The 15162-nt window shown below is 41.9% G+C and overlaps 1 protein-coding gene and 1 long non-coding RNA gene across 2 annotated transcripts in view; one reads left to right on the top strand and one right to left on the bottom strand.

Moving 5' to 3' along the window:
• The window catches only part of LOC133077454 (uncharacterized), a 211154-nt gene that overhangs the window by 120872 nt on the left and 75120 nt on the right, over positions 1-15162 (bottom strand). The gene's annotated exons all lie outside the window — the stretch shown is intronic.
• Positions 9878-10795, top strand: TMEM74 (transmembrane protein 74). Its single transcript, XM_061172199.1, has one exon. It carries the CDS (start codon positions 9878-9880, stop codon positions 10793-10795), a length of 918 nt encoding a protein of 305 aa, XP_061028182.1.

The following is a 15162-nucleotide window of genomic DNA, read 5'->3' as shown; positions in this document are numbered from 1 at the left end:
ATTGTAGGTCTTTTCCTTCTCTTGTGTTTCCTGCCTAGAGAAGTTCCTTTAGCATTTGTTGTAAAGCTGGTTTGGTGGTGCTGAGTTCTCTTAGCTTTTGCCTGTCTGTAAAGTTTTTAATTTTTCTGTCAAGTCTGAATGAGATCCTTGCTGGGTAGAGTAATTTTGGTTGTAGGTTTTTCCCTTTCATCACTTTAAATATGTCCTGCCACACCCTTCTGGCTTGTAGAATTTCTGCTGATGAATCAGCCACTTACCTTATGGGGATCCCTTTTATGTTATTTGTTGCTTTTCCCTTCTGCTTTTAATATTTTTTGTTTGTATTTAATTTTTGATAGTTCGATTAATATGTGTTTTGGCATGTTTCTCCTTGGATTTATCCTCTATGGGACTCTGCACTTCCTGGACTTGATTGACTATTTCCTTTCCCATATTAGGGAAGTTTTCAACTACAATCTCTTCAAATATTTTCTCAGTCCCTTTCTTTTTCTCTTCTTCTTCTGGGACCCCTATAATTCAAATGTTGGTGCATTTAATGTTGTCCCAGAGGTCTCTGAGACTGTCCTCAATTCTTTTCATTCTTTTTTCTTTATTCTGCTCTGTGGTAGTTATTTCCACTATTTTATCTTCCAGGTCACTTATCCATTCTTCTGCCTCAGTTATTCTGCTATTGATTCCTTCTAGAGAATTTTTTATTTTATTTATTGTGTTGTTCATCATTATTTGTTTGCTCTTTAGTTCTTCTAGGTCCTTGTTAAACGTTTCTTGTATTTTCTCCATTCTATATCCAAGATTTTGAATCACCTTTACTATCATTACTCTGAACCCTTTTTCAGGTAGACTGCCTATTTCCTATTCATTTGTTTGGTCTTGTGGGTTTTTACCTTGCTCCTTCATCTGCTGTGTATTTCTCTGTCTTCTCATTTTGCTTAACTTACTGTGTTTGGGGTCTCCTTTTTGCAGGCTGCAGGTTCGTAGTTCCTGTTGTTTTTGGCGTCTGCTCCCAGCGGGTTAGGTTTGTTCAGTGGGTTGTGTAGGCTTCCTGGTGGAGGGGACTGGTGCCTGTGTTCTGGTGGAGGAGGCTGGATCTTGTCTTTCTGGTGGGCAGGACTGTGTCCGGTTGCATGTTTTGGGGTGTCTGTGAACTTATTATGATTTTAGGCAGCCTCTCTGCTAATGGGTGGGGTTGTGTTCCTGTCTTGCTAGTTGTTTGGTATGGGGTGTCCAGCACTGTAGCTTGCTGGTGGTTGAGTGGACGTGGGTCTTAGCATTGAGATGGAGATCTCTGGGAGAGCTTTCACCATTTGATGTTACATGGGGCCGGGAAGTGTCTGGTGGTCCAATGTCCTGAACTTGGCTCTCCCACCTAAGAGGCTCAGGCCTGACACACGGCCGGAGCACCAAGACCCTGTCAGCCACATGGTTCAGAAGAAAAGGGAGGAAAAAGAAAGAAAGAAAGAAAAAAAACTAAAATAAAGTTATTAAAATTTAAAAAATATTAAAAATAAAAAATTTTTAAATTTTTTTAAAATTTACAAACAAATCCACCAGTGATAACAAGCACTAAAAACTATACTAAAAAAAAAAAAAAAGGACAGACAGAACCCTAGGACAAATGGTAAGAGCAAAGCTATACAGACAAAATCACAAAAAAGAAGCATACACATACACACTTACAAAAAGAGCAAATGGAAAAAGTATATATATATAAAAAGAAGAGAGCAACCAAATCAATAAACAAATCTACCAATGATAATAAGCTCTAAATACTAAACCAAGATAAACATAAAAACAGAAACAAATTAGATGCAGAAAGGAAACCCCAAGTCTACAGTTGCTCCCAAAGTCCACTGCCTCAATTCTGGGATGATTTGTTGTCTATTCAGGTATTCCACAGATGCAGGGTACATCAAATTGAATATGGAGATTTAATCCGCTGCTCCTGAGGATGCATGGAGAAATTTCCCTTTCTCTTCTTTGTTCGCACAGCTCCTGGGGTTCAGCTGTGGATTTGGCCCCGCCTCTGCGTGTAGGTCGCATGAGGGCGTCTGTTCCTGCCCAGACAGGACGGGGTTAAAGTAGCAGCTGATTAGGGGGCTCTGGCTCACTCAGGCCAGGGGGAGGGAGGGGTACGGAATGCGAGACGAGCCTGCGGCGGCAGAGGCCGGCGTGACATTGCAACAGCCTGAGGCGCGCTGTGTGTTCTCCTGGGAACGTTGTCGCTGGATCATGGGACCCTGGCAGTGGCGGGCTGCACAGGCTCCCCGGAGGGGAGGTGTAGATAGTGACCTGTTCTTGGCACACAGGCTTCTTGGTAGCTGCAGCAGCAGCCTTAGCATCTCATGCCCGTCTCTGGTGTCCACGCTGATAGCCGCAGCTCGCGCCCGTCTCTGGAGCTCATCTAGGAGGTGCTCTGAATCTCCTCTTCTTGCGCACCCCGAAACAATGGTCTCTTGCCTCTTATGCAGGGCCAGAGTTTTTCCCGGACTCCCTTCTGGCTAGCTGTGGTGCACTAGCCCCTTCAGGCTGTTTTAATGCAGCCAACCCCAGTCCTCTCCCTGGGGTCTGACCTCCGAAGCCCAAGCCTCAGCTCCCAGTCCCCATCAACCCTGGCAGGTGAGCAGACAAGCCTCTCGGGCTGGTGAGTGCTGCTCGGCACTGATCCTCTGTGCGGGAATCCCTCCCCTTTGCCCTCTGCACCCCTCTTGCTGCGCTCTCCTCTGTGGCTCTGAAGCTTCCCCCCAACCCACCCCCCGTCTCCACCAGTGAAGGGGCTTTCTAGTGTGTGGAAACTTTTCCTCCTTCACAGCTCCCTCCCAGAAGTGCAGGTCCCATCCCTATTGTTTTGTCTCTGTTTTTTTTTTTTTTTTTTTGCCCTACCCACGTATGTGGGGAGTTTCTTGCCTTCTGGGAAGTCTGTGGTCTTCTGCCAGCATTCAGTAGCTGTTCTGTAGGAGTTGTTCCACATGTAGATGTATTTTTGATGTATTTGTGGGGAGGAAGGTGATCTCCACATCTTACTCCTCTGCCATCTTGATGGTCCTCTGTCCAGATTTTTAAATTATCCTCAGCAATGGGTGGGTCTAAATCACTTTGTCTGCTGTTACCAGAAACAAATGTTTACCATAGTTATGTTTTCTTTGATCCATACAGATCTAAAATTTTTTTAATTTAAATTTTAAATTTTAAAGATTTTGAATTTTTAAATAAAAATTGGGATATCTGACTTTTATTGATGTCTGAATTCACTCAAGACAAACATCTGGTAAAGCAGTTAGGGGACACTGACCCCTTAGGAAAAGCACTTGCTCTCAATTTGGCTACAGTCTTCCCTCCTCCCTAGTGTCTGTATCCGTCCACTTCATTTATTTAAATAACTTGCTATCCTGGCTGCTATAGCATTTTTATTTAAAGAAAACTTTAAAATGTAATAAGACTTTTTTTGTTGTTCCTAGAATTTTGTTAGTAAATGAGATCTTCATTACTATAAAAGCTGGTCATTTTTATTCTTTTCTTCCATCATTTAGAAGTGTCAGCTTGGACATAAAGTAAATCATATTCCTTGTACTATTCCCATGAAGTCACTGAGCCTCTATCCAGCCAATGTCTTTCTTACCACCCTACAACCCAGCCTCTCCTATTAACTCTAAATCCACTAAGGATATTTATTTATAATCAGTCCTTTTTATTATTGCCGAAGAGAGAAAACTGGAAAGTATCCTCAGTCATCATTACAAGAGACTTTTTGTTAAAAGTCCCTACACTACCTTTTTGGCCATGCCGGGAGGCTTGTGAGATCTTAGTTCCCTGACCAGGGATTGAAACTGGGCCCTAGGCATTGAAAGCGTGGAGTCCTAACCACTGGACCTCCAGGGAATTCCAAAGTCCCTGCACTACCTTTGATTCACATGGTAAATTTACTTCTCAGAGTCTTTTTTTCTAGTTGGTATAATCATGATTGTGCCTCTCATACCTCATGGAGTATAAGTAAACAGGAAAATATGAACCATATTAAAAATTATGTAAGATCAAAATCATTACTTAGATTTTAGTATCATTTTTTAATTGGTGTCAATCATTTTGTAAGCATATAGTGAAGAACCATTGTTGGCCATGTATTTTTGCTGTTTCATGACCATGTGTATCTTCAAAGTTATAAAAAGAATATATTGGTTCTCAAAGAGCTTAAATTTTATCTGGGAAGAGAGACATATAGAAAGCAGTATAAAATATACATGAAATACTTCTATAGATGTAAAATGACAGTATAAGAGGAAGTGTATTATGCCACTAGAATGCCAATTAGAAGAGCAATAAGAATTTGGGGGTTATGAACAAGAAAAGCTCGTGAAAAAGGTTCTTGGGTGAGATTTTGAGGGAATTTTAGACATGGACTTATAGGAGAGAGAGGTGAAATTATTCTAGCAAATGGTATTTTTCGCAAAGCTTTTCTTTCCAGTAGCTTATTAAGTTCACATTTATTCTTTTTCTGCAGAATTTTGAAGGAGATTTTGTAGCGTGTTGGCACAGAGTTGATTTTATTTTAATGCTCAAGAATATGTAGACAGTCAAGTGTACTATATTCAGAAATAGGAAATGAGAGAGAATAATGTGAATAGATAATCATCTCCAGTCTCAGTTCAGTCTTGGCATTTTCCTTCACTCTACTCAGTAGAAATATTTTACTTCTGTAGGAGATAATAAGACATTTAATATATGGATACTGACCTTAAGGAGCTTACAATTGCTATTAGAGGTTTAGGCACCTAAGTGAGAAGTTAAACGATATGCAGTAGTTACCTAAACATACTAGAAATGTCACAAGGTAGTGGCTGATAAATATAAAAAATATCAATGCTGACAAGTCCTAGTATAGTTCATAGGAGGTAGAATCTTTGGGAGCTGGCTTGGAGGAAAAGGGCTTCATGAAGGAGATGTAACTTAGAATCATTTCAGCAGGAAACCATAGAGGTCCTCTAACCCAACTAGATGAATCCCTTCTGCCACATCACTAATCAATGGTTCTTTTTTTTTTTTTAATCCTCTCCAGTAATAACAGAATTCACTTTCATGAGACATCCTGCTTCAAGTCCTTAAAGAGAATGTTCTTCCTTATGCTCAGCCTCAAATTAGCCTCCTTATTAAGTCTGATAGTGTTATCCAGAGCTTCCCAGCCCCTGTGTCCGTCATCCTCAGGTGCCCCAGTGTACTACAGATGTGCTGGCTTATCTCTTCCCTTGGGCCCCCTAGCTGTCTTGCAGGGCCTGAAGTACCCATAGCACCAGGATGATGGCCATGAGAAACCTCCTGTGTTTATCCCTGTGCAATAAATATGATCACTTCTTATTTATGTTCTGCTGTGAAAATGATTGTGAAGCTTTGCTCAGTATAGTGTAGTGGTGAAGAGGTCCAGGGTCTGGAATCAGATAGACACAAGTTGGAATCTTGGCTCTACCAGTTACTTATAACTTCTAATACCTTGGGAAAAAGACATTTTCAATACTCAATTTCTACATTGTAAAATGGGTATAATAATACTGGCTCCCTTATAGAGTTGGTCTAAGAATTAAAGATAACACATTAGGACGAATAAATATTATTATTGTCATTGGTTCTGCTTTTTCCCTTTTTAACCACAATATAGAATTCCTCTTCTATTCATAAACTTCAAATAATTTAAAGTTAGTTTTTGTTTCCTCTGAGTCTCCTCCTCTGGCTAAATATCCCAAGTTCCTTTAGCATCTCCTTGTCCAACGTGAGTTTAAGTTTCTTCAACTTCTTAATTGCTCTCTTCTGGACACTGCATGGTGTCTTTGGGCTCCCTTTTAAATATATAGTACTAAGAACAGAATGCACCCCAGCAAGTGTAGCTTGATGAGCTAATCCTTGAAGGGTGGAGGGAATAGGGGAATGAGGAAAGGATATTCTCACTGGAAAACAGTGTAATTAATGAGCGAAGGAGAAAAAGCCATAATAGATATGTCATGTTTAGCAACAGATGAGCTTAACTGGCTAAAAGAGAGTCATAGTGAGAAAAGATTTAAAAGTGGTATATTATGAAGTCCCTGGAACTATGAGACTATGAATTCTATCAATATAAAGAAAAACCAACAAAATCATCTTTATAGGAGATTGATCTATTACTTGAAAACAAACAACCACAGAATTTATGTGAGCTACTCACAGGCAGGAAAATGTTATATTATAACCCTTCTCTTGCTCCCCTTTGATAAAAACAATCAATAACCCTAGAATCACCACAGAGGAGATGCTGAAAACTTGGAGACGATTCACAAGTCGCACATTCTGTTTGGCAGTTGGCTGTCGCAGTCCACTGTGGTTAGAAAGAGCTTCGTGACCCAAAGAAGTTACTTTGTCCTGTCCTGGGAAGCACATCTCAGTAGCTTCAACCTCCAGATTTCCTTTATTCCTAACCCTTTCTTTTCTTGCCTTCTGGTTCTTTTTCCATTCATTCAATTTGCATAATGCTTAGGACCTTTGGGGGTTCATGCCACCTCTACCGAGTACTAGCTGTATGACTTTGGGCAGATTACTCAGCTTCTTTGTTATTCAGTTTCCTCTTTTGTAAAAACCTATCTTTACAAAAGTGGATTTTTACAGGACTTTAAAAATTAACTGTGACCATTAAATGAGTTAATGTATCCAACATGATTAGAAGAGAGCCTGGCAATAGTAAGTGCTATGTATGTTAATTATTGTTATTTTGGGTCATTATTATTCAGACACTCTGCTAGGCACAGGGGATGCAGAGGAGAACAGGACAATCCCTTACCCTCAATGTTCACATTTCTCCTGATTTTGTGACCAAGGCAATAACTTTGGAAGCAGATTCTTGGATACAATTTATTAGCGATCATTAATTGTCTTTGTAACCCTGGATGAGGCACTTAATTCCTCTAAGCCTCTTTCCTCATCTGTAAAATGAGGATTAATAAAATCTACTTGGAGGATTTGTTCTGACTTTTAAATAAAACGAAATATGCATATTGCCTGGCACACAGTTGAACTAAATATACACTCCTTCCCTCATAATCCTGTGGCCACACCTGAGGCTAGGGGACCTAACCCTGAGCTTAAGAGCCAGCGATTTCTTCTAACGTGCCAGGCCAGAGCACGGAGGTATAGCGCGAATTCGTCTTCAGGAAAGGCAAAAGCGAGAAGGTAGGACAGAAGAGAGACAGGAGGGAGGCAGGGAGGCCGAACCGCACTACATCTCCCGGGATGCTCAGCAAGAGGGAGAGCCGAGCCCCGCCCCGGCCCGCCCCGCCGGCACAGCAGGCGCTGCCCACCCCAAGCAGCCCGGCGGCGCGCAGAGGCTACAAGTGCAGCGGCTTGTGAGCGGGGTACTTTCCCGAGGAGCCGCGCAGGCACAAGCGCGCGGTGCTCGAGCCTCGCTGGGTGGCCAAGGCAGGAGGTGAGTGGCGGAGAGAGGGACGGGGAGGAGGCGCTGGGGCGAGGGAGAGACCCCGAGAGCCTGGCCGAGCTGGGGAGCGCGTCCCCAGTCCCTGCCCAAGGTGCCTGCCTTGCCTTAGGGTATTTGGCGAACGCAGCCCAACACCGGGTACCTCGGCGGACGCGGAGTTCACCCGGAATGGATTGACTGATTCCGCGGGGGACACCGCTGCCCGGAGCTCGCGGCGCGCCCTTCCCGCACATCGCGCGCAGGACGGATCCCGAGGTCGCCTCCCCCAGACCAGCCTCGCCTGTGTCAGTTAGTTCCAATGCCAATGTTAATGTACTTAATTGCTGGCAGACGTACGAGGGAGAGTGCTGTCCCCTCGTTTTGCGGTGCAGTTTTATTAACCGCCCTCTTAAACCAGAGAGACGAGAGGGAGTAGACTGAAGGAAAGAGCCTTTAGCTGGTCCCCTGGGATTATCCATTCTCCCCTGAGAATGGAAGCCCCGGATAACGGAGCTGCAAAGGAAATCGACTGTGCAGCTTGTTCCGATGGAACAAGCAGAGTCTTTTAAGAGAAAAAGAAGCAGGAGAAGGGAATTAAGTGGAGATTTCTCTCCCTCTTTGTTATAAATTGGAAGTCCCATAAGGGACTCTGCCGATTTTTATCTAAAGTAATCCAATTTGATGGGTTATTTGTGCCAAGGGTTAATCACAGCGCCTAATGTTTGAGGGAACTGCCAGATGATTTCTCATTTCAGTAATTGGTCAAACCCGTTATCATCGCTTCCTTCACTGAGGGATCCTGCAGTGGGGGTCTGTCCACCTACTAAAGGAAAGCTCTGGTTCAGTTGTGTTTTTCCTGCACCTGATTTTTTTTTGTTTGCTTTTGTTTTGGGTTTGGTTTTTTTCTGTTTTAGCCGCAGAGAAACGCCGATAATAGGAGAGAAGTGTGTGTGTGTGTGTGTGTGTGTGTGTGTGTGTGTGTTTTAAACAAATTCTAATGTAGAACAGAAAACATGTGAATTTCCTCTCCCATATTTTAAGTGAGTTGCCAGGTGGACTTTAGGTTAGCCTACCTGCGTTTCTGTGTGGGTTACCAGCTGCTGGGATGTGGATTTTGAAGCATAATAAGCCTCCAAGACATGAGTTAAATCAGTTATTACCTTGAACTTGGAAGCAAAATAAAAGGGGCCCTTGCTTGAAACCTCTGTACTTGGTGATAGTGGAAAGTACATTTTCATTCCTCAGAAAGATGGCAGAGGCAGAGAAAGATGGGCAAGTGGTTTTCTGCTCAATACAAAGTTCTATCCCATAAAGGTGCCTTGCTGTGGTGGGGCTGAGGGCATGTCACGGATACAGAGTTCCAGAGGTAACTTTGGAAATAGCTTTCCACCTATTTGCCTCAACAAAACTGTGACTCTGTGGGTTGATGATTTGTCTTTTATTGTCAGTTTACTTCTAGATTGGATTTGTGAAAACTTCTAGACAGTTGATTTCCCGTACACATTTGTCAGCAAACCGTGCCGAGGGAGAGGAACTCATACCCACTCAGACCCAGTGGGTATACCTGGAGCAGGCAGCTGTGTGTGTGTGTGTGTGTGTGTGTGTGTGTGTGTAGGAGTGGGCTAGCCCATTGTATTTTGCAGAGATCACACAATGATGTGTGTTGTCTACATACTTTTGGGTCCAGAACATGCTACCACCATGTACCAGTAAGCTGAGAATGGAAGCACAATGAACAGGGCTGTGTGACTAGGGTCTCTGGATATACAAAGTGTAAGGTTAGGAGGGGTGGCTGATTAAGCTAGCCATCTTTCACCCATTTCAGAGCTACCCAGTCAAAATGCTGAGCCCCAGCTCCAACAGAGCCCAACTGATAGTGACATATTGATTGGTTCACCCATGGTGATGCTCTAACACTAATCTGTTCTGAACTACAGAGAGTCTAAACACTTATAATTTAACTGAATTGTTGAGAAGTCTGTGCTTCCCTAGGTTCTTCAGAAAATAAGCAGCTCTGCTAAAAAAGGTCCCTGCTTTTCTCATTTGTATCTCTATGCAGGAAACCTGCCTTCTCGTTTGAGGGATCCTGTCACCGAAATGTGTGAGTCCTTGGATAAATTTGGCTTGGTGACGGCAATGCTTTCTTCAGAGACACTGCCACTTCCTCCATGTTCCTATTCTACCCTGACCTAAGTTTCTCATCGTTAATCCCTGTGATAAGTCAGAGGATTTGCCCTTTTCACACTTTCCCACCACTAGGTAGCCTCTCCTTTCTCTTACCTCTTTTAGGAGGAATTGGGGCTGAAGTGTCCAGACCTGTGGCTACAAAGGAGATGAGGGCCTCAGGAGCAATACTACTGGTGGTACGGCCTTAGCTCCCATTGGGTTCTTATCTAACTGTGTTGCTGTTGGCAGACTTTCTGGAAGCTGCTGGGGGATGTCTGACTAGCTCCAATGGAGCTCCACTATCTTGCTAAGAAGAGCAGCCGGGCAGCCCTGTGTGATGCTGTGGACTGGAGTTCAGGAGGGCTTCCCAGGGACCAGGCAGATGCAGCAGCCACTAAAGCTGCTCTCTGCTGCCAGAGACATTGTACGTCGGCACCAAGAGCACCAGAGATGGAAGGGTCTAAACTTAGCCCTTCTCCAGCATCCCCTTCCCCCTCCCTGCAAGACAGTGCTATTCAGCCAGACTTCTTGCCACCAGGGCTTCTCAACTCAGGAAACAACCAAATAACAGCAGAACAGAAAGTCTGCAACTGCTGTAGCCAGGAATTAGAAACCTCTTTTACCTATGTGGATCAGAATGTCAACCTGGAGCAAAGGAACCGGCGCTCCCCTTCAGCAAAAGGGAGTAAGCACCTGGTAGACCTTGGCTGGGAAAATCCAAATGAGTGGTCCCACGAGGCTGCCATATCACTGATATCCGAAGATGAAGATGATACAAGCTTGGAAGCCACCTCTTCAGGGAAGTCAGTAGACTATGGTTTCATAAGCGCCATCTTGTTCTTGGTCACTGGCATCTTGCTGGTGATCATCTCTTACATTGTCCCACGGGATGTGACTGTGGATCCCAACACTGTGCCGGCCCGGGAGATGGAACGTCTGGAGAAGGAGAGTGCGAGGCTGGGGGCTCACCTGGACCGCTGTGTGATTGCGGGCCTCTGCCTTCTCACGCTTGGGGGGGTCGTTCTTTCCTGTTTGCTAATGATGTCCATGTGGAAGGGGGAGCTATATCGGCGTGACAGGTTTGCCTCTTCCAAAGAGTCTGCGAAACTCTACGGTTCCTTCAACTTTAGGATGAAAACTAGCACTAATGAAAACACCCTGGAGCTGTCCTTGGTAGAGGAAGATGCTCTCGCTGTACAGAGTTAATTCTGGTCGTGAACTTCTTGAGAGTCTGCTTTGGCATTTTATATGAACTGAACAAAGCAAAGCAAAGCAAAACAAAACACAACACATTTCTTAAAATTAACAGTGCAGCTTATTTGCCTGGCGAGGAATGTCTATGTCCCAAACGAACAGCCAGTGAGTGTTTTTGTTCTCTATGTACTTTTATTTAGAAGAAAAGCCATGTAAGATGCATTAAGAAACCACAACCAGCTTCACCAGTCCTCAAGAGCTGAGAGTAATTAATCTGTAATGGCCATCAGCTTCTACTTCTATAGCAAAATATTTCTAACAATCCAGTGTGCAAACGATTTCTTTTACATGATATGGGATATTATTCTTTGGACACTAGGAGGTGTAGGATCAATTAGCAACCTATTTTGTGAAAAAGAATGTAAGCGCTAATCACATGATAAGGCTTACATTTAATTCTCAAAGGTGCTTATCCATTTTCTTGCTAAATTTATTCTTCCTGTAATTTGGCTAAACACTAAAATATGGGGTTTTGACTTTGAATATTTTGAAGCTTGAGGATACTGATTATTAAAAATACAAAAACACATATGTTATATTCAAAACTATTCCAGTACACAGAAGTGGTAACTAAGTCATTAGAATAAACTTTCTAGTAAAATAAAATTATATAAATCAAACAATCTGAATTTAACCCAGAATGGTAGTGTCAGATATGAGGCAGTGTCACATACCCATTTTCTAGATGAAGTAAAATTAATTGCTGATATAAATTTCATTTTCTGTTTGTGATTTAGCTATCATACTCGTTATGCACGCTCTTGAAGTCTTTCCTGGTTCTCACACCAGAGAGGCAAGCATGAGATGTTTTTATCCTATTTCCAGATATCTAAACATCTAGGCAGGTTGAGTCATGATTGGCCCAGGCACACTCCCAGGTGACATTTTGTTGTTGTTTGGAGAAAACCTCCAATACAAGTGCAGCTAGACTCTTGGGGACCGTGCCTAGAAACTGGTGTCACTTACTCAGGCCAAGCAACAAGTCATTGCCCCAGGATGGCAGCAGTCCTTAAGCTCACAGCCAAAAAAATTAAAATGAGAAGAGAGAGAGAGAGACTAAACACACTGATTCAGTGGGAACTGCAATCCTCACCAGAATTCACCTCCCCCTAACAATGGTCTAGGCATCATTCTGAGCACCTAATATCCAGGCCCTGAGTACCTGTGAGATCTTGCCTCATGAATTCAAACTTGCTTGATTAGAAGCACCATGAGCAAAACAGTAAATACTTTGTAAAACACACACCTAGCATCCATGCTAACTCAGTGTCTTGGTACGGTTATGGTTCAAGAAGGGGATGGGGAATGCAGCCTCAGAAGTATCTTGCATTTTAGAATTCTTCTTTGAGGTGTTTCCAACCTCCCACTTCAAGAGTTGTTTTAGTTTCCATTACTGTGTTACCAGGATCAGTGGGGCCATTCTTAAAGAGGACTGGAGCTGGGAATTGGGGTGGGAGGGCAGGGAAGGGGAGGTGAGAAAGTGATTTCTTTGTAGATTCTAAAGCCTAATTCTTATGTCTGAAGTTTTTGTTGTTATTGAAGACTGTGGAATATGTGGGTGACTTTGGCTGGCAGAGTGTGTGAGTCAGGATATTTATGTGAATGAGCTCTTGTGGGTGTCAGATTGATTTGATGAGTTAGGTACACTATGTGCTAGTAAGGGTTAAAGCGAAATGCAAAAAGAGAAGATCAGAGGATAATAAAAATAGTGAGGACAGGTGTGTGAAAGAATTATTAGGTTAAGATGGTAAATTATATGGACATCAGAGGAAGCTAGATGTAGCTGGATTACCTTATCCTATGTAACAGACTATTATTGATTTGGAAATAATTGGTATAATATAGACATGATTTCTGTTTTCTACTGCTTTTTGAAGAAACTTCTGTTTTACCGTGACCCTCGTGTGTTGAGGCCGGCTTAACAGCAGTATAAATTTCACATTCTGAAGGTTTATATATAAATTTTCAGATTCTAGCCTGCTTGAGGATCTACTTTGCGTGACATTGAGGCAATAAGGGAATGATCTCCTTGGCTTCGTGAGTAGGTCTGAGCTGTGTGTTTTTTTAAATACACTTTAAAAAAATACATGTTTATTCAGAGATGCTAAATGGCATCAGCTGAGTTTTGTTTTTATTTATTGATGAAACAGGATTAATTAGTCAAATTGCAGACTTAAACAATTAATGAGCAGCCTGATTTTCAGCTTCTGAAGTAAGACAAATTTGAGAATCAAGTGTTAGGACATTTTTTCAGTTCTGTAAAACTGATGATAAAGGAGAAAAAGTCAAAGCTCTTCATTTGGAAGCATTTAATGAATCTTGTAGTGCTACCAAACTACATATAGTTCTGATGTGATCTAAAGGATATATATTCCTACGTATATATTCATATAAATATATGTATATATCCCAATTAGGAAAAAATATTCAGGGAAAAAAAGGCTTAAATCAGAATATATTTCTTCCTTTTCTTCCTTAAAATTTTAAAATTGAAATATAGTAAGTATATGCTTACTTATTTCAACATTATTTAAATCTGCTCATATATAGGGCAGATATATAGGGCATTTCTCTTTTAACTTCTCCTTTTATGTGGGCAGACCATTACTCCAAAAGGAACCAATTCAGAACATCATCTGGGTGTCTCCTCTAGTGCTGTGTTGACATGATTTAGACAACTGCCTTAATCAGTTATGATTTCCCCAGGTATTCAGCTGTGTAGCTCTAGTTCATCCTGTCAGTGCCTAAATTCAAGACAAAGATTAACTGAATTTAAAGTGATAGTAACACAGGTAACAAAAAACCCTGAACTTTAGACACTGTTGTTTCCAATCTGATAAAGAGGGTTTGGGGCTCTAAATATATTTATTTAGAAGTACTTTGGCAACATCAGGTGATACTGTTATAGTCACTGAACAGACCATAGCTATGGTGTTGGTCTTGGATCCTTCCTGGAGATTTGTGACTTTACGCCTATCTATCTCTTTAACATGGTGCTGGTTGTTATCTATGAGAGCTTTTATTGCTAGACCTGGAGAAGCAGAACTCTTTTTGCAGAGGTCCATAGTTTAGGTCTTTAACTTTTTACCAGGTTTTAGAAAACTAAACTTAGAGTCACCTTCCTAATCTTAAAAGAAGACAGCTCATTGTTCAGCGTTGAGACCCAAAGGGGTGAGTACCACAAAGAAAGCTGCCTTTCTCTATTACTACGGGGATCTACAGGCTGCTAATGGACAGTTTAATTGTCTTAATGACTTTAATAAAAACTGTTCCTTTTTAGGTCGCCTTAAACTGTTTGTGGCAGAGCTGCCATGATTTCTTTGCAATGTTGTGTGTCCTTTTTAGCCATCTGGAGCTCCTAAAGCAGACCATCTCATATGATGTACTGGCTCCCTCATAAGAAGAATGTCTTTTCTCCAGGCTCCCCATTTCATAGCTGGTTTATAGTTTAGAGGATTACAGGACTGCTTGGAACCATGAAATTCTTGGTGGCTGTGGGTGTTTTTACCCACAAAATTGCCATGCCCCTTGATGCTATACTACCTCGCTACTTGCCTTGATATCAGTCTCACATGCTTTACTGTCTGCTTAAAATATGAGTCCATCCCTCTCATACTTAATTGTTTTAGGGACCCAACTGGACCAGTACTGGCACATGTCCTTCGAGGTGCAAATTTAGACAAAGAGACTGCCCTACCAAATTCATTTGTGCCTTCCCTTTGCTGCTGGGCATAAGGATAAATGAGTGAGTGAGAATTATGTCAGTTGAATATCAGGAATTAAAGGTGTGAATCCAAGTGGCTCTACTTTTTGTTACTTCTTTGTGACAGGCAAAAATTCTGGGCAAGAAGATTTGAACATTTTAGCCTTCATCTTTCACACGTGCAATGACAGGCACATGCAAAACCTGGATTAGTCATATAAAGTTAAACAAAAAATGTTCTATGTATATATTAGGAGAAGGTTTTTCAATCTGAAGGTCAGATTCCATTGCATCAATAACTGCTACCACGAAAATGTGGTCTGACAAAAGAGATTCACAACCTTCACCAATGGTTCACCTATTCAGCAAGATTTAATACCACCAACTAGATTCCACTGTGGCAAAGGAATAAGACAGATCCTTATAGTTCTCTGTAATGGGGTTTAACCTTTCCCAGAATTGGGCATAAAAAAATGACTACAATAGAAAGAATTATGGTGAAATCTCACTGGCTTTTCTCAGTATAAAAAGACAATTAACATATCATCTTTCAGCTGATTTTCAGCCATATAATTTTATGGTTCATAGTATTCTATAATATTCTTTCCTTCCAACT

The sequence above is a fragment of the Eubalaena glacialis genome, chromosome 17 (genome assembly GCF_028564815.1).
Source record: "Eubalaena glacialis isolate mEubGla1 chromosome 17, mEubGla1.1.hap2.+ XY, whole genome shotgun sequence".
Taxonomy (NCBI): Eukaryota; Metazoa; Chordata; class Mammalia; order Artiodactyla; family Balaenidae; genus Eubalaena; species Eubalaena glacialis.
This window is presented reverse-complemented; position numbering and strand designations above follow the sequence as displayed.

Bases quoted from the DNA above. Each gene is read 5' to 3' on its own strand.
- TMEM74 (XM_061172199.1), top strand. From the start codon at position 9,878: ATGGAGCTCCACTATCTTGCTAAGAAGAGCAGCCGGGCAGCCCTGTGT.